The following is a 24,523-nucleotide window of genomic DNA, read 5'->3' as shown; positions in this document are numbered from 1 at the left end:
AAATGAGAGCCAAAGATATAAAAAACATAGTCTAAGTGAGGAATGATCGGAAAAAATGGCTTTTCTAATGTAAGACATGGTAAAGAATTGTACTTCATTCCTCAGTGAAGAGTTTATCTGGAAAGATATGGCTGTTTGTTTCCCTTTGGAAAATATAACTGTGAGCTCTGGAAAACATAATCAGGCAGTTCCCTGGCAAAGTCTCTACACAATGAAAAAAGAAGATAATGGTGTTGGTCTTATGGACGTGTGGGTTATTCCAGCCTCTTACCCATTCCTTTTACTACATAGACACTTTGTCAGACTTCTCAAACCAAAAGGTCCTGTGCCATTCAGACTTAGCCAGGTTTAACCTATGTGAATGAAACACTTGGGGACAAAGGAAGACCCTACCCTGTTAACAGCAGTAACATTTTTTCTGAACATTGTAGGAAATGGCCTCGTGGAAGGATTGATTCATGCTGGAAAAATAGAAAATAAGGGAAACTATTCAGAAATAACACTGTCTTTTAAACCAGTTATGTAATAATGTAAAATCTGATATAGCCAGATTGTAATTGCAGTGCTGTGTGTTCAGAGTCCATGTGTATGTGTGTGTGGGTCTGTGTTTGGGGGAAGGAGGAATGACACTTTAAAAATTGCATTAAACTGGGCTGTGATCTCACCATATGTGTTGAATTGAACACAACTCTTCTGCATTTAATGAAGACTTTAGCCTTTAGGGGTAAATAAAACATCCCTAAACAGGGATGGCCTGAATATTTTTTACTGGCTGTAATAATTAAAGCCATGAAAAAGGTGGTAGGGTTATGTTACTTATTAACTTGAATCGCTCTTAGATTTGATCAAGACGTGGTTGCTTATGGCGTTTTGTTTCATGTTTGTCCTTTGTTTCATTGACATGCTCTGCCCAATCCTCTGTGGCACTATAAGAGCAGCCAGGCAGTTAGGAACCAGACCCAAAAGGGCTTTTAGACCCCTATCCGGCTTTCTTCTCATCCCTCCCCAGCAACCCCAGCAAACTTTTCAACCCCTAGAAATGAGCCTGAAATCCCCCCATAAAGGTGTGTACTTGGAGGGAGGTGAGAAGAGGGACCTCGAAGAAATCTTCTGCTCTCAGAAGGAAAAGGTTAGAGTTCAGGTGTCGCTAAGAGATTTTTTTAAAAAAATAAATTTATTAATTTATTGGCTGCATTGGGTCTTCGTTGCTGTGCACGGGCTTTCTCTGGTTGCGGTGAGCAGGGGCTACTCTTCATTGTGGTGCGCGGGCTTCTCATTGTGGTGGCTTCGCTGGTTGCGGAGCATGGGCTCTAGGCTTGCGGGCTTCGGTAGTTGTGGTGAGTGGGCTCAGTAGTTGTGGCACACGGGCTTAGTTGCTCCGCGGCATGTGGGAGCTTCCTGGACCAGAGCTCGATCCCGTGTCCCCAGCATTGGCAAGCAGATTCTTAACCACTGCGCCACCACGGAAGCCCTAGCTAAGAGATTTTAAAGACTGCTTTTATTTTCCTCACATGTTAAGCCAAACATTAAGAAGCGGTGAGGTTGATTATGAGAGGAACTTGGAACCCAGATGTATTAGTTTCCTATTTCTGCTGTAACAAATCCAGTGACTTAAAACAACACAGATTTATTATCTTACGGTATCTGGAGGTCAGACATCCAAAATCACCTTCACTTGGCTAATGTCAGGATGTCAGCAAGCCTTTGTTTCTTTCTGTAGGTGCTAGGAGAAAATCCATTTCCTTGCCTTTTCACCTTTCAGAGGTCCCTGCATTCCTTGGCTCATAACCCCTTACTCCATCTTCAAAACCAGCAAGGTTAGGCTGAGTCCTTCTCATGCTGCTACCTCTCTGGTTTCTCTCTTTCCTGTCTTCCTTCCTCACTTACAAGGATCTTGTGGTTGTATTGGGCCCTCCTGGATCATCCAGGATCATCTCCCCATCTTTAGGTCAGTTGATTAACCACCTTAATTCCCCTTTGCCATGTAACCTAACATAGTCATAGATTCCAGGGATTAGGACGCGGCTGTTATCCTGCTTACCACACCAGAGAATGTTGATAATGTAAAGGGTAAGTGAATTGGGGAGTTCAGAGGGTTGGATAGAAGACAAATACAGGGTGTGGTATTAGAAATGGGTTTTTACAGCTTCTTTTACAGTTTCTTATAGCTACCATCAGGAAAAATACATATATTGATATATGTATATTTATACACACATATATAACAGTGGAAAAAGTCATTCATATTTTTAGCTTAAGTGGGATTTTACTGTAATATCCAATGTCAACTGCTGAATTTTAAGTGTGACATCCAAATAATTTATAATTTTAGTTTGTGGGAAATTGGCATTTCTCTATTCAAAAGAATGATCCAATTATTATAGTTTTATTAACTTTAGAATTAATCATGTTTTGTCTTGTGAACATTTTTGTGCTGTAATTTGTTTTTATTAACACAACTTCATAGGAGAACCTCCAATAAAAATGATCCTCTATTTTTAACACTATAGACATCCTTTTTGGTGTGCACATCTGTAAAAATTTTATGTAGTTTTAACCGCTCTTGTACATGTTCTTGTGTGTTAAGTGGCTAGACTTTTCTGGTTCCTTTTCCCCAGTCATTTCTTTTAAGGTTTTGGGTACTGTGTTGCCCGTCCTGCCCCCACAAGGCCATGGCAAAGTCAACTGAGATAATAGATTCGTTAAGTTCCCTGGGAGAAAAGCGCCACATGCATTTGCATAAAGCAGAGCTGCAGTGGTTAAGCTGTCAACAGCTTCCTAGTAGAAAATGTCCCTGAAATAGATATGACATTTACCTGTAATGGCTTTCTTTGCCTGTGAAATTAATAGTGTAAGGCTTTAAAAAAAGTTATTATCTTAAAATTTTTCTAAGGTTGAACCTATTTTAACAAATTTTCATCATTTAATTGCTAAAAATTAGTGCTAATGGGCACAAGATCGAAACTTTGATCTTGCTACAAGACAGGTTACGTTAATACAAAATTGATTGTGGTGGGTCCTGGCAGGTGGAGAGATTCAGAGAAGACATCCCAGGCCTGCAAGGAGCTCAGTAATTTGAGCATACGCACTGTAGCACTCTAATGAGTCTGTTACATGGCGGAATAGAACGACCTACATGGGAATGAATGAGAGAACAAAACCCAGAAAGCAAAAATTGTTTCTGGAAGGGTTCTTGAAAAAGGTAGCCCTTGAAAGGTGATTCGCAGAGAGGGAGAGCAAGAGAATTCCAGGCAGGGGGATATCAGTTCATATTGGGATTGAAACTGGAAATGAGCATATTGAACAACACACATGGGGGCATACATGTCATTGTTTTAGTCAGAGGACAGAAAGATGGAAAGGCCGGGGTCAGAGCTGTGCATTAGTGAAACTCGCCGGGCCTGGCGGTGCTGGGCAAAGTGGGTTTAATAATTCAGGTTCTTGCAGCAGGGCAGGTCTGATTCACTAAAGGGGGGCGCTGGAAATCAGGGATGAGAAAGGAGTTTCTTGGGCAACTGGTTTACATTTGCTGGTTATTTTGGTAGGGTCACCGGTTGCATTCCTCACCCTCTGCTACTTGTATGCACAGTTGGTCTTTTAAGGAGCTTTGAGGAGGAGGGTGGGCCATTGTTAATTCACGCCCAGGAGCGAGCAAAGTAGGCGCCAAGAGTGTTTCCTGATTTCCTGACAACTCTCAAGAGTTGGGTCGAGTTTTGAATTGATGAGAGACGGAAAGTTGCAGAGCTTGTGCCCAAGGTCACTAGGTGAGTAGCCCGGCAGGATTAGACCTGGGTTGTAGGTGACTTGTCAGCGGAAAGGTGCTCCTAGTGCCTGCTATTTATGTGTTCGGAGGAAAGGACGATAATGTTTAATTAGAGGGAGTTTCATTCCCTGCACCAGGCAGGACCCGCAACGGGTCACGCAGTGCGTGGTGCGGGGAGGGGGCAGCAGCTTTGGGGGGGGGGCAGGGCCAGGGCCAGGGCCAGGATGCCGCTCCGTGGGTGGCCCTGCGTCCCTGCCCCACCCCCCTGCCGTCTCGCGCTGACAGTGCCTCCGCACGCACGGTGGGCTGATGCTCAGACCCTGAGGCCACCCTGGGCAGTGGCCTCGCGGTCGGTGTCGGGTTGAGGGTCCAGGGCATGGAGGAAGAACCGCTTGCTTGGTTTAGGTTTAGCACACCTAAACCCTTGTTGTTTAGGTGTGCTCCCGGCTTTGGAGCACGGCTTTTGGGCTGGATTCACATGAGATTCCCTAAATCCGCTCCTCCCACCTATCTTCCCTGCGGAGACGGACTGCGCCTTCCTGGTGGACGCTGGTGGCTCGGTCCTCTGGCGAAGAGCTAAGGGTTTCTGTCCGTAATGAGGGATCCCGCGCGTTCACCAGGACCTCGGCTGTGGAACCAAGAGAGTTGCTCAGATCGATTCCTGCACCACAGCCGCAGCTCCACTAAGAGCTGGGCACTGTAATTTTGGTCTCTTCCATTCATAATCCATTGTCCTCGTGCTTCTAATTTGGGTCATTCTTTGCTTTGAGAGACGAACGTGCTCCGGGGACAGGTGTCAGCCCCCGTAATTAAACTTACATGAAGTTAGTCGAGAGCGGGGAGCAGGATGTGCAGGGACTTAGGGCATTATTGCCCAGCGGGCCCTGCGGAGTGGTAGTGCCGTTTGGGGACTTGCTTTGGAAAGGAGTCACCCACCCCCGCTTTGAAGGGCGGTGGGAACTGGGTGATGCACAGGTGGTTCAAGCACTGTTGGCCAGCAAACGACTGTGCTCTGCTTAGAACAAAGGGTGAAACGTTTCCGAGATAGGGTTTCTTTCAAAAAAAATAATTTTATGGGATAGGGCTATTGGTTTGACTAGCAAAATGGGAAACGGTAATTATAAAAAGAGCTTGAACAAATAGTATTGGAGTCAGAAATGAAGTCTGTGGTGATGATGAGACCTCTGTCCTAGGTGGAGATACTCTCAGGACAGTATGTGGTATGTGGTTTTTATCGTAAGTCTTGCTTTACCTTTCATTTTAAAGCAGAATTGCAGATTTGATCAACAGCTTAATCAGCAACAGCTTTTTGCGTGTAATAGTAAATTCTAAAATAAGTTTGTCAGGCTGATAGCAGCATGGTGCTTGGCTGTTAGGTTTTTACTTTTACAAGAACATTTTGGTATATTTTGTAAAATTTTTTTATTCTTGTCTCTCACTGAAGAATATTTGTTAATTATCTGAAGGTAGATATCATGCATTTTTCAAACTGAAAAAAATTCATTACAAAATTTGAAGTGTTCTGATACATTTGAAAATATGCATAAACCTTATTAATGTTCTTAACATTTAAAGTGTGGTGTCCTGTCTTGCACACTAGAGATAAACTTAGCTAAGAAAACTTTTAAAGCTATTTAATTTAAAGATTTAGATCTTGACTCATTGGGGAATTTTGGAAAAATAAGTTTTGGGGGAATATTACATTTTTCTTGCAGGCGCTTTCTACCTATGGTCCTCAGTTGCTCATCATGTTTATTTCACCTGCAGAACAAGTGTTTGGGAGTCCTTTTAAAGTTTTTATTTACCAGGCACCTGGTTTTCTTAGTTTAAGCATTGAAGAATGTCATCTTACTTTCAGGACATTAAAGTTTTAGGTGAGGTAGACACATTAGCATTTGAAAGTGTTTGCATTTGGTTTTGTTTCTTATTTTCTACTTGTTTTAACTTGAAATTAGTTGCTTTTCTTATTACAAGAGATTAACTTTCAGAGTGGTTACTGCAGTGAAACTTTACATTGTGTTCAGATATCTGTCATATTAATATTTAGAGAGGCAAATTTAGCTGTTAAACAAAAATAGCATTTTGTAGTAAAATAAGATACTAAATTAATTTTCCATAATGTGGCAGTTCCTTCATTTAAAAATGGAGAAATTTTAGAGCATATCTAGTAAATGCAAGGAGTGGGGCTGAAAACTATAGTTACCTGAAATTTTGAAAAAAAATGAAAATGTTTTTGAAATACAACCTGTTTTATGTAGCGTTTTTGTAGTGGTTGTTTTATTTTTCTACTCCAATAGTTCACTGCCTATTTTTAAAAAATCTTTCACATGAACTTAATTTCCTAATTGTTTAGTACTAAAATGGATGTAGATTGCTTTAAAGATCAAACCAGTACTGGAAAAGAAAGTACAGAAAGGCTTTTTTGTTTTTGGTATTTGGTTTTATTTTTCTAAGCACATATTTTATGGGTATAATTTTCCTCATCCTGAAATATCTCCTGTACATCTCAAACTAGGCTGAAGAGATTAATACTCATAACTGTGAATGTACGGTTAATAAATTTCTGGGGAAAATAGGCCTGATCACTTCCACCAGTACTAATTAAGAATTATGCAGATTGTTTACTAGAAAGATGCCCTGGGTAGTTTGTTTCCCTTTTATTCACATAATCTGTAAACAAAACAGCCCTCCCGCATCTTTGTACATCTTTTACGATTCTACCAGGTGATCCAGGAACATTTGTGAATGTTCCGCGGGAGGGACTAAAGTCATCGATCAGTTCAATATTCATTTTTTGAAAACAGTGTTTTTTTCTTTTTTTTCTTTGTTGTAAAGGGCACGGTCTGGTGTTTTTCCATACAGATGGAAAGTGAAGTGGCATGTACACTAGAGGTTAAACTTGTTTTAAGTACAGTGAGCAATGAGAGAAAGTCTTCACATTCTATAAATTAGAGGAAAAATTGCTACAGCTATGATTGCCTTTGTTCTCAAAGCCATTTGAATTGCAGGCTGTGTTGGGACTGGTTCGTACATTGTTTAACTGCTGAGACTAAAACTTCTAATTAGAGTAATTACTGGGTGGGAGCTGACTGGCGGGGGCAGGGTGGGGGCCAGGGGTGTGGCTGGGAAGGGGCGCAGCGCGGTGGGAACCCGGCCCGGCTGGCCGCGCGCGGGGCGGGGCGGGCAGGCGCGGCGGCGGCCTCTCCGGGGATTGGCCCGGGCGGAGGAGGCGGTGCGCGCGGCGGGCGCTGCCGATATCAGCCGGCGCCCGGGAAGGATCCGAGAGGACTCTAGGCTCTGGCCTGCGCCCCGACGGGAGCCGCAGTAAGTAAGCCGTTTTCTTCTTTCCAAGTCGGGCCCGCCCGCCGCAGCCCGGCCCGTCTGATAGCTGCGGGGGCCCGGGGCCGTCAGCTGGTGTTCGTTAGGAGAATTAAGGTGGTTTCTTCTCCGTCTACCAAATCCCTTCTCATTTTCCTCCTTTAAAATAACCTCAGCCTTTCCACCAAATGAGCTTTATCAGGAAAGAAAGCCAAGTTTGGTTCACTCCTATTCGTTCTGCTTCATAATCCTGTCCTTATCTGCTTATAGCGAGCAGCCCATTCTGTGGAGTTTGCATTCCCAGTACCATGGTGGTATCATTTGATGTGAATGGGAATTCTAGTTGCCTTCAAAAATTATGTGGGGTGCTTCTGACGGGCTCTTGCCTTTGTTTTCACGCCGTTGTACTTGTAAGCATTTTAAACTTTGCATTCAAGGGCATGGGTGTCGGTATTGTAATTTTTTGTGTATTTTATTTACCAAGCCTTCAAGGAAGAAACATCAGGTAAATAAATACATTCTGAAGTGCTCAAGAAAGCTTACTTGAAGGACAAATCCAGCAGGAAAAGAGTAACAACAAATTACTGCTTCAGACTAGAGCCTTCTTTAGAAATGTTCTGCAGGTTAACTTACTGTTCTCTTTCCTCTTTGTTAAGGTGTGTGTGCTAACTTAGAGGGGTTCTGGTCTTTGGTCTCAATTCCTAGAAAACATTCTTAGGTGGAAACGTAGACCAGGTTTTAAACTTAGACTCTGAGGAAAAGTTTGTTAGGGTTGCCTTGGAGGGAGCAGCCTGTTCATGTCTTATTTCTATCTCAGAGGTAACTATTACTTGTAGTGTTCTGAGATGAGACACCCTACATTGTGAAGTCAGCAGAAAAGTGGTTCTCAACCTGTGAGGTTGCATTTAGTAAATTTAAAAATCTTTGTGTCCACTTTTCCTTTTTGTGGTGGGGGGGCGATCTGTGATCACTGGTTCTTCAGGTTGATTTGTTATAAGCAAGTCAAGCTTCACTTCGGAATAGAATGTGTAGGTTATGATTGGTGTGTTGTAACTTCGATAAAAGCACAGTTGCAGAAATTCTGTTAAAATGTGGAGAGTAAACATTTTTTTAAAGTTTCTTTTTTTTTAGTTTAAATTATATAAGAAAAATTTCTTAAAACGTACACAAAGAAAACGGTTTGATTGCTCCCCCCCCCCTTTTTTTAACATGAATTCTAAGTTAATTCATAAAACAGATAAGCTTGGATACTCAGGGGAAGGAAAGTGGTTTTTCGCAGACTGACTGTTTTTCATTAAAATTGAATAGCAATTCAAAAACTTAGAAATGTCTTAACATTTCCTGTAATTTCCAAAAGTTCTGTGCTATTAAAATGTATTTCGCTGATAAAATAATACCGTATTTTTCTTATATAAGCATATTATATATACATAAAGGCAGATATGAGAAGAATAGAAATGCTAAAACTGAACTACAATTTGTATGACATTTCTTTAGGAGTCTATTAGGAATAACTTGCAATACTTGAGGTTTTAGATTGTTACCAGAAAAGGTATCTTAGGTTTAATCAGCTTTATGCCAACCAACGCCTATGAAAAGGTTTTGGTAGATCTCAGGCCTACTAGGATTTTAGGTATGTATCTATTTTTCATCTTTGAAGACTTACTTCTGTTGATTGACTTTGGAGTATTTGAATTCACATGAGAGGAGTTTTCTATGGTAGCAAACAAGGCCGAATTTCAGATTTCCTGCTCCTGTACCAGCTTCTGGCTGCTCTGGGCCATGAGTCCAAGCTGGAGCTCACAGTAGATGTAAGATTTTAATGTCTGAATTCTGATAGCAGTAAAGAGTGTGTTTAGCTTTAAAAGAACATTTTTATAACACTATTTCAGTCTCCTGTTTAGTTGGGAATAGTTCTTATCGTGATGGGAAAGTACATTAGTTTATGAATTATTCAGCCCTTGGTACATAGCCTGCAACTTTGGGGTAAACAAACCTGGCATCATTCATGTGCATGTAATTTATTGTTCTGTTTCCCATTCACCTGTTTGTTTCACTTTCTCACATGATGTGCATCTGTAAGACAGCCATTTCTCTTCCATACAAAATGCTGACCCATTAAGAGCTTTTATTCCCTTCAGCTGCGCTGGTATTGAGGTGGAAGAGAGAAAAGGAAGAGTTAAACATGAGGGAAACATTTCTTGAAAGTATGTGAAACTTGTTCTTTGCCTTTCTTTTGCCTGAAGCTCTTAAGTCCATGTTTTTTTTCAATAATATGAATTTCTGTAAGTTTCTAAGTGACCCTTAAGAAGTTAATTCTTTGCTCTATTCCTCATAAAACTTTTCAGAGTTAATCCGGGATATAAAATGTCTGGACTAGAATCCAAAAGTGTACTGAATTTGAGTGAAATCTGACTCCTGTGCTTTATATACATTAAATCATTCTGTGAAAGAAAACTGAGACATTGGATAGTAAATTGTGCGATACTCTCAACACATTTTTATTAAGTAAAAACAACTTTATTCCTTTATTTTTCCAGCAATAATTCTTGTAGTTGGACTCCTACCCTCTTCCACCTCACACCTCCCCAATTTTTCTTTTGTTGTGATTGGCTATACATATCCCTAAGGATATGTTTCTTTGTCAACTTTATGACAGAAACCACAACAAATTGTGGACGTGTGGCTAATATTTATGCGTAGTTTGGGTTTGGTAGAAAATGCAAGAACAGGAGAAATTAAAATCTAATCAAAAAGGTATTTATGTTGTTTTGACTGTGAACCTATGAAGAAGAAAGGACAGGAACTAGGAGTAATGGAATGTTAGTATTTTACACCAGAATAAATACCCCAGAGTGAAAATTGCTTGTAAATTATGCTCTCTCCTTAAAAATTTGTTGAGTATATGTGTGTGTCCATTCCCAAGTCGTTTGTCTGAGCCGAGCGCCAGAGTATGACTTCGTTTCTCCTTCCTTCTGTTTCTTGTCTTTTTCTCACCTTGCAACTCTTGTTAGTGTCATTATCTCTAAAATGCTTTTGTGGCTTACTTTTTTATAGATGTTAGTTTTGATGATAATTTTTAAAAATGTAATCTGTAATAACAAGTTTTAACAAGGGGACTGTAGAAAGCAAAGGGACAGGTCTTTGTAAGACATACTATTGAGTCTTTGCATTTAGCGCAAAATGGGTTACAAACACTACAATCTAGCTTATTCATTAGATGGTTCTTTTAAAACATCGCAGAACCATCATTTTGTTGATTACAGTTGATTATAATTGAGGAGGCATTTCCGTTACTTTACTATTCGCTTTTAGAGTAAGAACCTATTATACAGAAGGTTTACAAAACTTTAAAAATTGATATATTTAAGTTGTGTGTTTTTGGATTCATTTTCATTTAGAAGTGAGAATCACTTCTGGCTTGAATTTTCATGTGTAGCTATATAAATTTTCTTTCGATATAGTTTTATTTAAATCACTGAATGGTTGCTTGACAGCTGCTCTTGCAGTCATTTTTCTGTATTACTCCATCTTACCGTATTGGACATTAAGTCCTTTATTTAAATTTGATAAACATTTGAGTATCTGGCATAAGGTAGGTAGCACATGAAATGAGCAAGATAGGGTTCCATCCCTTAGGGAGTTGCCTTAAAAAGGTACATTCTTTTTATAGAAGTTGAAATATGGTTTTATTTGAACTCAGTTATTGTTTAAACTTAAAAGAGGAGGATCCTATTTTTTGTCCATAAATTTTAAGGAGCTTAATTTCGGTAAATGCTTGTGTCCCCCCCCCCCATTTGCTTATCACCTGTAATTTTTAGAGGAAAACTGTTTTCAGACTGAATATTCCTAAGGATTTTGTATTTGTGCATATGAACACCTTAATTTTGTGCATATTATCACTTTTTGCCAGGAACATAGGGCTAGCTATAGAAAAGAAACTCAACTGAATGTTACCCAGAAGAATCTAATGTAGATGCAGTTATTTTCTAGAAGTGTTAAATTTGTAACAAATAATCCCGCACAGACGATCTAATTTTGATATATTGGGGGTAATAGTGGAAGTTGAAGGAAGATAGGAAGAAATTCTGGTTTGAATGAAATTACAGTTACTGTTTTTTCCCTTGGAAAAAACTCTGAAAATATTTGATGGTTCATTTATATTATAAATGACAACATAACTAATGCAGTGCTTCATGTATATTTGCAAAGCATTTGGAAAATTTTAAATTCTTTCAGTATTTCTGTTGTTTTTTTTCTCTTTTATTCTTTATTTCTTATAAACCCTTATGTCGAAGGCTGACTTTCAATAGATCACAGTGAGGGAGCTGCTCTAAAATTCTTTCAGTATTCGCACATTGCTCGCACAGAACTTAGGTCTTACATTTAATGGTATTCATCTCTACGTAGAGAAGTATTGACATCGGAACTTTTGATATCTATGTTGTTGCTTTGAAATACTGTTGTTATGACTAAGAATAGTGAGGCTCTGATAGATTTCTAGGTGCACACTCCTGCTAGGGGATCTGCTTCTGACTGCTTTATAGAAGCCCCTGGTTTCCAGGTTGCTAGCTCAGTATTTTGTTAGAGCATGTGCTTTAATCATTTACGCATTTCAGTGCTTAGATTGAAGTGTTAAATTTCTTCATAAAGTGGATCTTCTCTCCTTTAAGTAAATTATTGGGAAATTTTTAACATGTTTTAAGAAAAATAGTTCAGCTTGATCTGGAGGCAGGAAAAAGAAAAAGGCCAGGCAGCTAGCTGCTCATGTAGGTTACTCAGAGAAAAAGTTGATGTGAAGAGTACTTAATTCCTTTTTGTATATCTTTAGAAAATTTTTCACGCAAATTCAGCCATAGTCTATGTTCTGTTCTTAACTTTTCCCCCCACTTAATAATATTTCTTGCCATCTCAGCATATTACAGAAACAGTTAACATCTCATTCTTTTTAATAGCTGTGTAATATTCTGTTGTGTGATGGTTATATACCGTAGCCATGATTTTGACACACAGATTTTGACTGACAGTTTTCACGGTAAAGGTATATTCATATGGTGGACTTTTGGACGTCATAAATTAGTTGGTATGCAACCAGGATTTTGAATTAGAAAATATCACTTTATAACTTAGGAACTCAGATTCATAAAATGTATACTCTTAAGATAGATAAATCAATTATTAAATACAATATTAACTTAGATAAGAGCATTAATTCTAAAGAAAGGAAAAGAAGCAGATTTCTATTAAAAGAAAAAACAAACCAAAAACCTGTGAATACGATTAAAGTTAGACGTATTCTCTGAGCCTTTCAAGTGTTCCAAATTCTTTAGAAAGCCTTAAACAAGCCGTGCGTGGAGCATGTGTTTTATCATGGCAGGGTGAATGGACTGAATCACTTAGGAATTTATAGTTTCTTCTTCATGAGCGATGTTTTTCTTGAGAAACATAAAATTCAGATCAGGAATGGTCTCCCCTTTGGCCCCTTTGGTTATTGGTCTGGCAAGATCCTGAATAGGGAAGGCAGATGCAAAGATACCAAGAATCTCTTGTAAAATACTTGGGAATTTTCAATTTGAGTGCTTACAAAGATTTATTTTCAAACTGTGTTATAACATAAACCATAAGCATACACATGATTATAAGAGTTGACAGGAGGACTGCATTTAATGTAGTTTAAATAATATGCTTTGTATCAAATTGCGTGTAGTTTGGGTAATATTTTTTACAAAAGTTAGTTAAGTGTTAGCACGTGAAAATTTGACCCTTATAATCTGACATGAGTAGATATGAGAATGATTTATGCCAATGAATTATTTCAGGTACTCTTTGCTAAATGATGGTGTCTGTTTTGGTCACTGTGGTGTCACTTTTGGAAGCACCACAACCAAACTATGGCTCAAAAGTTTGGTAGTCTTTTTCAACTATAGCTGTTAGAATTGTTTTCCCCAAAATATAGTAAATATGCTTTTTTTCTCTGTGAACTGAATTACATAAATATTTGCTTCTGATTGAATTTTCCTAAAATTTGTCTATAGGCATACTCCCTGAAGATGTTTGATAATCAGAAATACTGATTATGCTGGATAAATACATCTATTCATTGATTTCTTTATTTTGAAGAAAATTATTTTCACTTTAAATTTTATTTAGTGACTTTCACTGGTTGGCAAATCAAATTTATGTCCCCCAAATAATATGAACCAGAGACTTTAATTCTTAAATTCGTCAATTCTTTAAAATGTATTGTTTTTCTTCAACATGGAAAGGATGGTTTTTCTTTGGTAAGTTGTTTCTAGAAGCAGTTCAGAACAATTGTGTTTTTCTTCTATATAAGTTACCATGTTAGACTAAAACCATTTTAATTATATCATGATATCCTTGTTGACAACAGCTCTTGGCCAGACACTCTCCTATGTATATATTATCAAATAGTTCATTTTTGTCACTTAAAAATGTTTATCATTAAGAAAGTGCCAGATGAAAGATCCTATACAAACAATGAAGTGAGAACCATGGTCCTGGCCAGTGTTTGGAGTAGGCAAAGTCAACTTCACCAGAGTTCTGATACTCTTCAGGGCACCTGAGGGTGTGTAGTGTGGTAGATGTGTTTTCTGGGAAGAGTAGAAAGGAATTTGTTAGACTTCGGGGGAAATCTTATTAAAAAGACCTTTTATATCTGTGGGATTACCTTTCTAATCCAAGGGGCAAAGGAGAACTGCTGTCTCTTTTGTGCCTCTATGCCAGAATACATGTGACTTTCAAAGGTCAGCCTCCCCAATTCTGGTTTGGACCCTGCTTGTGTTGAATTTCAGCCAGCGTACAGGAGAATTTGAGATTTTTCCTCCCTCCCCCATTTTTTCTGTTTTTGTTCAGTGTAAACAGTTCCTGCCGTAGTAACATAGACAAATATAGCAGAGAATGCTTTTCTGGAAGAAGAATGCTCCCTAAGCATTTTTTAACCATTTTTGGGAAGAATTGATCTTTCTGTGTATTTCAGGCAGACCGAAAGAGAGGGAGGCCATTGCTGTAAATTGAAGTGACATCATATGTATTTTGCCCCCATTGATCTGCATTTAGTCTCCAGCCAGGATAAAAGGAAATGGCATCAGGGAGGAAGCATGCTTCATTTAGGCGCAGATCCCAGAGTGATAGTGAGGTAATAATAGAACTCACGCCACTGTCCTGTCCCTCGGTGGCTGCATTAGTCCTAGGCTCATTCCCCGTCTGGGAGTCTGAGACTTCCTTCGTGTGTGGCTGCAGCGTGCCAGCTGGGCTGTGAGGGGAAGTGCCCTCCTTTGCTTTTGGAGGGGTGCGGGCAGTGGACGTGGATGTTCACGGGCCCCGGGTTCCCTGTGTTGGTCCTGCCTGTGGAAGGTCAGTAGTGCGATGCGTATGGGGCACTTTCTGATCTAGGAGCCTGGCTGGCCCTTTCAGAGTCCTGCTTACAGAAGAAATGGTGGAGGGCCTCGGTTGTGTGGTTGGTCTTCAGGGAGCCAGGAGTGAATGATGCCCCCGTGACAGTAGAAAGAGGTTTCTAGGCTTCTGGAAGAGTCAAGGTTCGTTTTCTTTCTGCTGCTTGTAAACTAGAAGGGTGCGTTTGGAAAATCCATATTTTCTTTCCAAGAGCCTGTATAAGAACTCTTTAGAACTGTTCAAACTTGCGCAGCTTGCCGCAACCCTTAGGCTGACTGGGAAAAATTACGAGGTAGACTTTTTTTCTCTTTGTGCATTTCTGGGTAATTAGCAGCCATGGAATCCTCCATGTTTAGAGCAAGAACACAGACTTCCAGAATTCTTAACAAATCTCAATGTATTGACCTCCTTTGGTGTTTTATTTTTTGTGTTCGAGTAAGTTTTCCAGTGTTGTGAGGTTCTCTATTTCAAGTGCCCACATGACTTTGGCACCCCACTCTTATTTTGTCTAAGTTTCTGAGGCAGATGCATTTTAAAAATACTGAGCTGGTTTCCATATGGAAAAAAAATAATAACCTCATCATGAGTTCCTAGTTTGTGCAAAGGAAAGAACTTGCTCTTCCTGTCACTGCTGAACTGTGGGTGTGAGCACTACTAGACCCTCAGAAATAAAGGCAGGTTCTTTTTCTAGTGTTTGAAGGAGCTGCCTTCTCAGGAGATAATGCTCTGAGGCATGTGCTTTATTTTTCTTAATCACTCCATGCTGTGACTAAAGCCGTGTCTGTCTCCACCCCATCGCCCCACACTGCTGTATTAAACACAGTGGGCCTAGAAGTCATGTGAAATTTAATTTGATTTCTACATGGGTGGGAGTGGAGTGACCCACACAGCATTTCCCAACGCCCCTGTGCTTGCTGCCAGGGCGGGTGGCCTCCAGCGCTGCGTCTGAACACGTTTGCTTGGGGTATGATATCTCTCAGTTGCTTTGCGAACATTTTGGTTTATTACTTAGTACTTCTTTTTCATTATAGGGTGGCTTTATAGGGAGTAAGTGTTTATTTTACAAAGAGAAATATGCTGTATTAAAGCAAGCTGCTTACCACATTTTTGCTTCAGTATTCTCTTTCCAAGGTCTGTAAACTCATGTAAAAATTATGTAATGTTTACTTACTCATTTGTGAGTGAGAGATAATGAATTTTATTGTCTGTGTACTAAAATAGCATTTGATCACCGATTTGAAATACAAGCCCCCCCCCCATCCCCACCGAATTGGAGGAATTACAGTTGAAAGCCAGATGGCTACAGGTTGTTTTACTAAGGAGAGTCATTTACACAGGTCCGTTCTGAAGACCTCTCAGCATTATGGAGGAATGTTCTCAGGCTCTTTGTTGGTCCTTGGTGCCCCTGCCCACCTCTGAGCAAGTCAGTTCTTGAAGCAGCCGCCAGGCACCTTTGTGAAGGAGGAAGGAGAGCTGGTGGGGTGTGTGCATGCTTGTTCTTTGCCTTTCTCCAATTAAAGCAAATTAAACTTAACAAAGAACCGCAAAGGCTTGACTCCTCCCTCCCTTCCATCTTGGCTGCCCATCTTAAGTCAGGGGGCTTGGCTTTAGATATTTTTCCATTGCATAAAATGAGGAGAGGACAAGAGCTTTCAGTCATCCTTCTGGTTGTGTTTCTCTGTGCAGGTGTGTGTGAACTTTTTGCTTAGAAGAAAACTGCGAGAAATACAAAAGTGTGAATCCAGATATTTTCATAGGTTCCCATGTTAGTAATTCTCTGACTTTAAACAGGAGTTTATTGGTCAGACCCAGCTGCGGTAAGTTGAGGACCAAGCTAGTCATCTTACTCAGGGTTTCTTTCCTCCCTGGGTCTCTCTAGTTTTAAACCAAATCCTAAGCTTGGGTTCTAACAATAGGCCTCTTTGTAAGCGCAGGCACGTAATAGGGAGATGCTTTTCTTTCACTCTTCCCTTCTCTGCAGTTCTGCAAATTGGCCGGGCTTGTTCCTGCTGCACTTAGTTAGCGAATAAGGCCGCCACCCGCAGCCCGTGGGTGTTCTGTGCTGTATCAGGCTGGGCCCTTCCCCAGAAGCTGTCTTCTTGAATAGCTGTTGCTGCCCTGGATTGGCTGCCTGTAGAAGCGCTGCTGACCAGTTCTGGGCATGCGCATGGCGATGCAGGACTGGCTAGCCCTTCTGACCCAATCTGGGACCCTCCCCTCCCCTGCCCCTGTACAGACAGATGGGTTGCTGCTGGACGGGCGCCTAGGCCCGCCTCAGGGTGGGGGGCACGTGGAGCACACTTTGGAAAGGGATGTAGTGGGGCAGGTGGGGAGAGACCATTTTGGGGAGAAAGGGTAGGCTCCATGAGAAGGGTTCAAATGCAGGAGGGCAGTCAGGGAGAGTGGCCTTCGGGAGGAATGAGGGGCACACTCACGGCTGGGGCTGAAGGCTTAGCCCCCACCAGAGAAGGGGCCCCTCCTGGAGCACAGGAAAGGAAGGTCCAGAGAGGGAGGCTGGGTGCCAGGCCCGGCTAGGCCGAGCTGAGGAGACAGAGCCACAGTGAGAGGGGCCACCAGAAAGGCTGGGAACAGTGTTAGCCCTGCTGCCTGGTCAGGAATGCCAGAGGCTGGGTAACCCCTCCCCCTGCCCGTGGTCAGGAGTGCCGGAGTGCCTGCCTGCCTGCCTGCCTGCCTGCCTGCCTGCCTGCCGAGTGCTCGTGCTGCGGGTGGCGTACAGGGGTGTGCGTGCTCCCCAGAAGCTGGTGGTTCTGAGTTTGGTCTGTTTTATAAAACAGCAGATGTCTTTTAATATCATAAAAGTAGCCTCATGTGTCTAAAACTGTAGAAAATGGAAAAATGGCATTTTTGTACTAGTATATAGTAATCTGATATCTTTAAAGCATCTTACAAACACAGTAGTTCTAATGGAAGGAAATTAAGTGTTCTCACATATAATCTCACAGATCAGTGCTGAATCGTAACCCTCTGGTTTTGCTGAAGCACCTTGTTTCTCCTGTCAGCCTGAGAGAGGATCCACAGCATGACTCTGTAGTGGATGGAGTGATGTTATGAAATGAAAATACCCAAGAATCAAGTGTTGTGCATTTGTGTCTGTCTGTCTGGAGGGAAGTGGGGGTTTAATTAGACCTTAGAAAGGTGAGGTGAGGAAAGATAAGAAACCCTTTCTTTGTGGAATTACCTGGTAAATTTCATGCACGGGGTCTCTGCTGGGTTTTCCTACAAGAGCATTTTGAAAGAGAGTGTGTGTGAATGGAGGGGGAGGCAGAGGTGCAGTGCACACTTGGGGGCTGAAAGGTAAAGAGAGGTAGGGGAGAAGCCAATAATTTTTGAAATTTCTTTTAGAGTAACAAAATGGGGATTAAAATCTAGGTGTTCTTATGAATATTTTGTTGCTCTAGTATTGACTTCCAGAACTGTAAATTTGGGTTAGTTGACAAGGATTGCCTGGGCATAATCAGGAATGGAGAAAAGCTAAATGCCGAGAATAGTGGAATTCATAGTAATTATTTTAAAACCTTCATTTTAGAATAAATACATTTTGGTTTCTACAAGATGTATCTTAAATTGATTTTTTTCCTTCTGTTAACAGTTTGTGTGCTGCTCTGTGCTAGAGGCTGATCTAGGCGCTGTGGTACAAGAGTGAATAAGACAGATATTTTAAGTTCTTGGATTTCACAAGTATTGTTTGTTCACAGATTAGTTTGTGTTATTTTTGAACCATATAAAAACATCTTCCTCTCTTTGCCCTTAAGTGGTAATACATTTTTACTTATCCTGTATGAAAACTCAGGGATCTGAGTGACCTTATGTGGTTGGGTGTGTGTGTGTGTGTGTGTGTGTGTAATCATACATACAGCCTTCTTTTTATGGAGTAATAAACTTACAGTTTTTATAATAGAGGGATTGTGAAACATGGTTCTAGTTTCATTACATGCTCTTTATTTCTTGGTGTACACTTGCAAGACACATGCTAAAGAAGGAAATCTGAAAGTTGCTTATTTCTGTTAAACTTCCATGTGTTTACCTAAGATCAGACCATTTCTTGAGTATTTGTCTAGGCTAAATGACCTTTTTTGGCATATGCATACTGTAGAGAAAAAGATCTAATAAAACCATGATAATGTTTTATTAAGATAAGCACAGTTTTTATCATTCACAGTGTATGTGTACATTTAAATCATCATGTTGTATACCTTAAAAAAATTTGTGGTGTACAACCTAAAAAAATAAACAAGGTAAACTCAGTTTTGATCTGCTCTTAAATATAGAACTGACATGAAAAGCCATGGAGAATAGGACTTAATCAGGCCCCAGAATGCAGTGTCTCTGGGGATACAAGGTAAACCTTGAGGTTTTACCATAGTAAAGTCTACAGTCTTCCCATGTTTCAGACAGCTGCTGGGAGTCCCCAGGTTACCCTGGATTTGCTGTCTTTGGTCTAAACGTTTGGGTTTAATTTCTTGTAAGCTGAATGGCATTTTCACAGGCTGTTTGGTTTTGTCCTCAGCTTCTTCCAGACCAGCTGGTCTTGCTTCTGGAGCATCTCTTGGAGCAGAAGACTATGAATCCCCGAACTCTGCAAAGACTTGAGAGGACGTACCACCTTTCGGAGCAGGATGCAGAGGTAACCAGGAACACCCTCAGAATTTACACTGTGGGTCCTCACTGTTGGTGAAGAATGATGATCTCATTGCATCCCAAACTGTTGGAACTCTGTAAGCAGCATCCCATGCTGTGTCTTACGAGTGAAAAGCAGCACTTCAAGCAAAGAGTAAACTGCTTCCCTGGTTGCGCTTGCTCCAGCAGGGGGCCTCTGATCGTGGTCATTACCAGGGTATTTTGAGGTCCTAAGTTTTCCCCTCTTTCTTCTTAAATCATTAAGATGGACATAAGTCTCCTAAAGGAACGAGCAGGCGGGTTTTTGAATTATAAACTTGGGTGGGTCATCTTGTGCATGATGGTGGTGCCATCCTGTTGCACATTAAGGAAACTTGGCTGAGATGTGGCAGAGCTTCTTGGTTGCATTCAGCTAGGACAGGAAAGGAGCCATGTGTAAAGGAAATGAAAACTAAATATAACAGCCATGGTTTGAAAAGCAGAATTGGATGCTTGTGGGAAAGCAATATGATGGGGTCCTTAATATCTTTTAGCTTACTGTGAAGAATGCAATGTGAATCCTAAGATGAGTTCCAGAGTTTTTTAAATATATAAAATAATAAATTATTTAGTTATCTTAAGTAAAAAAGTACACAGTCTCTCTTATATAAAACTCCTTAAAGGCAAGTAGGTTTGATTTGTGTTCAGTTGAGAATAAATGAATGTTTAAAAACTGTACAGTCCAGTATGGCAGCCATTAGGCACATGTGGCTGTTGAGCACTTGGTATGTGGCTGTTCTGAATTGAGGTGTGCTGTGATACTGGAGACTGGTATAAAAAGAGGAAGCAAAATGTTTCAATAATTTCTTCTTATTGATTACAGTATAGAAAATGATATTTTGGACATGTTGGGTTAAATAAAATATTATTAAAAATTAACTTCACAATTCTTAAAATGGAGTAAATGGAGAAAAGCCAGCTCATTATTAGATTAAAAGGTAAAATGGGCACTGTTATACATGTTAAAACCCTTATGTAAATTCAGGAGTTAATTGAAAAACTCCAGAGAAGACATATGTAGCTCTTTACCCATCTCAGCATAGATCAGACGTGCAACTGTTGCTGTTTATTTCAGCTCTTACATTTTTGTTTATAGGAGTTTCCAAATGCCAGCTTGTTATTTTTAATTAGTGTTTAAAAGAGGTTTCTATTTATAGGCATGAGGTTATGCTTTAATCAGAGCTGAATACCACTGAAATGCCAGGCCCCGGTGACAGGCAGTGGGGCCGACGAAGGCGGGAGGATCAAAGCAGGTGCTGGGCACCTGTCACTCCTCCAGTTCTTGCCAGAAGCTGGGAGGTGGTAGACCCTGGTCCCCCCACCCCTTTCCTGTTGGCATAAACATATAGCACGCTGTGTTCTTAGCTTACAGCTCAACTTAGTTGTTACATATAACTTCTTAAACCTTCGAGAAATATAAAAGGTTTTATTTTGGTTGCTTCTTTGTGTCTCAGACTGCATCATGATGCCCAAAGCCAGAGCAGTCTCTTCAGGCTTGGTTGGCTCTTTGGTTATGAGAGACTGGGGCCTGAGGGAGGCTTGACTGGTTTAAGTAACTAGCGTGGTCAGCGTTCATGCAGTTCACAAATACTCTGCCCGTCACTAGGGATACAGCAGTGGCAAGGGTCACCCTCAGGAAGTTTGGATTCTTCTAGAAAGACAACTCATAAGTAAATGAGCAGGATAGTTTCAGATAAGAGCTACAGAGGAGATTGCAGGTGAAAGTGAGCTAGGTGTCTCTAGATAGAGTTCAGGAAAGGCCACGAGAGAAAGTGACATTTGAGCCAGTACCTAAGGGCAAGAAGGAGTTGGCCATACAAAGCCAAGGGGCCAGGAGTGATTTCCATACAGAGGTGACAGCAAGTGCAAAGGTGTGTGAGCATGGCATGTTCTAGGATAATAGGGGTCAGCAAACTTTTTCTGTAAAGGAGCAGATTTTAATATTTGAGGCCATATGGTTTCTGTCACAACTAACTATTCAACTTTGCTGTTGTAGCTGCCATAGGCAGTATGTAAATGAACAGACGTGCCTGTGTTTCAGTAAAGCTGTTTATGGACCCTGAAACTTGAATTTCATATAATTATCACATCTCAAGATAATTCTTTTTGTTGTTGTTCCTTTAAAAAACTCTTCTAAAACGTCCATACCACTTCTAGTTGTGGGCTGGTTTGGCCTGCCCCCTTCTGAGTTTGTTGACCCCTGCTCTGGGGCCTGCAGGGTTGAGGTCAGGGGTGGGTAGGGCCCAGATCAGGGCCTTAAGGCCCTGAGGCCTAACGTGCCACTGCCTTGCCCCCTTCCCAGGCCCTCTAAGGCCTTGGCACATAGTCAGTTACATTGACAGCTTATCTCACTGTGAGGTTTCCTTGAAAGGTCACTCAGAACCAGAAAAGCAGCAGGATTTTGGCCAACCAGGGTATGTTCTAGAAACTTTATTAGTTAAGTGTGATTTATTGTGACACTGATTAGCAGGAATTTCGTTGACTAACCATCTGCCTTTATTTTAAGTGACAGAACATTTCATGGGAGAAAGAATTGTTACTTGCTGGAAAAATGAGGATTCTGACTTTATTCTTGGTGCTTCTCCTTGACCAAACATATAAGGATAGTCCCTTTCAGTTATTATCAGGGCTTTTAAATAGGTGATAAATAGCCATCATTCAAAACATGGCTGAAGGAGCTGGAGAGTGGCAGGTTGTACGTGGAGTGGTATTTTCCTGGCGAGGAGCAATGTGAGTGACTGTGCTGATACTCTTTGTTCAGGGTGCTGTCACAGGCCCTGGGACCATGGTGCTGGATTAGGTGTCTGTGCGGAAGGACTTCAGTCCCAGGACGGGGGGTGGGAGGTCTCTAGCACAGCAGCAGGGAGTGCTCAGGACAGTGGTGGGGCGGGGGGCTACTTCCTCATGTTTCCAGGAGGTAAAGAAAGGCTCCCCCTACTCTTCCTCGGACTAGCATTTCTCCTGAAAGCACAGATGTGAAGTCACTTTTTGAGAAGGTGAGCCTGCTATTTCCATAGCTCGTTTCAGCTCCTAATTGCCCAGCGCACTGCAGAACTCTCTTGTTGGCAGAGCAGCATGTTCTTGATGTACCAGAAGTCTCAACTGTGTGAGAAGCCTGTGCTACCATGAATCAGCTCCCTCTGTTCAGTAGTTGCTGTAGCTTCTTTGCTGTCGTGCCCACTTGTCCCTTCCCTCCCTCCTTCTGTGTCTGTGGGTGGGCTGGTGCTGTCTCACGGGGAAGTTTATTTTAATGATGCTCTTTGTGTAGCTCAATATTTGTATTAGTTGTGTTGCATCTGTGTTTCCGGTTGTATTCAGAGAACGTCCAATCTGTTGGTCAGGATTTCCGAGCATGGCGACCAGGTGGATGATGTTCTTTGCCAGCTGTTCGCAGGTCAGGGAAACGCTGTTCCATGTTATGCGCCCCTTGTCCTCCGTGTACCTGCATCACATGTGGTGTGAATACACAAGTCTGCCCTGCAGGGCGGGACACCTTGTGTTCAGAATCTTAAAGGAAAAGTGCATGAGGACAGATGTAATAGGCTAGGTACAGTAATGCATGTCATCTTAGGCCATTTTGTGCCTTGCCTGGACACTCTTGTCACCACCATGTGAAAAGTGGGGCTTTGGAGGAGGAACGTTTGTATTCCTTAGCCTGGAAAGTAACACTGACTATAGGACTAGTTACCATCTTTTACCTCCTGAATCAAAGAAGCCTCTAGCCATGTTGCTGGGCTGCTTTAACGAGGTCAGAAAATGAACTTAAAGGGAAACTTAGTGCACAGGAATACATTGTCTACAGTTTCCGAACATGTTGGTTCCAATAAAGACCCAAAAGGTTTTAAAACATGTTAAACACCTGATTCTTCAAACAAAAGGTATTTTCTGAGATCCTTTTTTAAAATAACGAATTTCCAGCGTGCTTTATCAGGTCTCCTAAGCCTCAAAAATAGCTTTCCTTTGTTAATGAAGAGAGGCTCCACTCAACTTGGCTCTGTGACCTTTTTCCCCAAAAGCCCCGCGACTGACCTTGAAGCAGCTATTTCTACAGACTACAGTTGAACACTTCAAAACTGGGGCACCCCTCAGGTGAAATTTCAGAAAATTTGGAAGCAGCCACTCCCTATCTCATCTGGCTCAGATCGGAGTGGTGGATGTTCGTCAAAATGGTCCCCACGGTACCGTGCTCTGCTCTGATGTTTCAGTTGGTAGGTTGAGCCAGAAATTTAGTTTTCTGGGAGAGGCCACAACCAGCACCAGGTCTCCCCCTCACTGTATTTGCGAAAGTACTGTTGGTTGAAAGGAAGAGGCCTCCTGGGTTAGGGTGGGGTGGGAAGGGGTGGGCACAGTGTTTCCATCTTTCCCTGGCTCCACCCCCCAGTCTTTGTTCAGGGGTACTGCTCTTTCAGGTCTCCGTCCCATCTAGACACCCAGGCCGTGCACCTGGTACTGGCAGAGGCATCAACTTAGCAAAAAACTGGACTTGGTCCCAGGTCCCCAAATGGCTGGTGGCCACTTACAAGTTGCCCACCCTCCTGGGCCCCTTTTTCCTCGTCTGCACAGCAGTACCGGGACTAGACTGCTGGCTGTCAGCCTTTTTGACCACAGTCAACTGGCAAAAACGGCTGTATGAAACTGTTTTTACTCTTATATTTGCTATTATTTCCTATTTTATTTTCTTTAAAAATGTGCGATGTGATGCAGCAAATTGATTTTGTGACCCACCGAGTCGCAGCCCACAGTTTGGAAAACGTGGAACAGGACGATCTCACAGTCCTCACCAGCTTCCTGCATTCAGACTTGTGGCCAAGGTCCCTGAGCCTCTGTCTCCTCAGGATTAAAATGGAGCCATAAACCCCCTCTTCATGGGATTGTTAACACCGTGAGGAGAAGTTTTAGCATAATTTCTTGTCATATAAGATTCACATTCTCTCGTTTGGTGTGAAATGGTCAAATTTTATTTAGCTCAGACAACCTTTGTCTTGTCTCTTTAACCTGTCAGGACTGGCAGTGAGAAAGAGAGACAAGAAGTACAAGCTACCAACTGTTAGGAGCCCCTGAGCACCTGGTCACAGAATTCTTAATCTGGGGTCTTGGCGGTTTTTTCGGTGGGGTCGGGTGTAGCGTGGTTTGCTCTAAACCAAGGTTTCTCTACCTTAGCATTACAGATATTTTGGAGTGGATAATTCTCTGCTGTGGGGTGTCCTGTGCATTGGGTGATGTATTGTACCCCCAGTTTTCTCCCCAGCGATGCCAGTAGCAGTTCTCTCCCTTCCCCACTCCACCCCTGTTTGGGCAATCAGAAGTGTCTCCAGACATCCCCAAATATCTTCTGGGGGATAAAGTCATCTT

General features: G+C 41.6%; 1 protein-coding gene across 12 annotated transcripts in view; it reads left to right on the top strand.

Moving 5' to 3' along the window:
* The window catches only part of AOPEP (aminopeptidase O (putative)), a 572,337-nt gene that overhangs the window by 320,850 nt on the left and 226,964 nt on the right, over positions 1-24,523 (top strand). For all 12 annotated transcript variants that reach the window (XR_010841931.1, XR_010841933.1, XR_010841932.1 and 9 more), the window contains exon 14: positions 19,023-19,139. Coding sequence is in view for 8 of the 12 variants with exons in the window: in XM_067041205.1 (XP_066897306.1) it covers positions 19,023-19,139 (117 nt within the window). In the remaining 4 variants the exon portion in view is untranslated. The remainder of the gene's footprint in view (positions 1-19,022; positions 19,140-24,523) is intronic.

Source organism: Kogia breviceps, chromosome 8 (assembly GCF_026419965.1).
Source record: "Kogia breviceps isolate mKogBre1 chromosome 8, mKogBre1 haplotype 1, whole genome shotgun sequence".
NCBI classification, from domain to species: domain Eukaryota; kingdom Metazoa; phylum Chordata; class Mammalia; order Artiodactyla; family Physeteridae; genus Kogia; species Kogia breviceps.
Note: the sequence above shows the minus strand (reverse complement) of the source record. Positions and strands in the feature narration are given on the sequence as shown.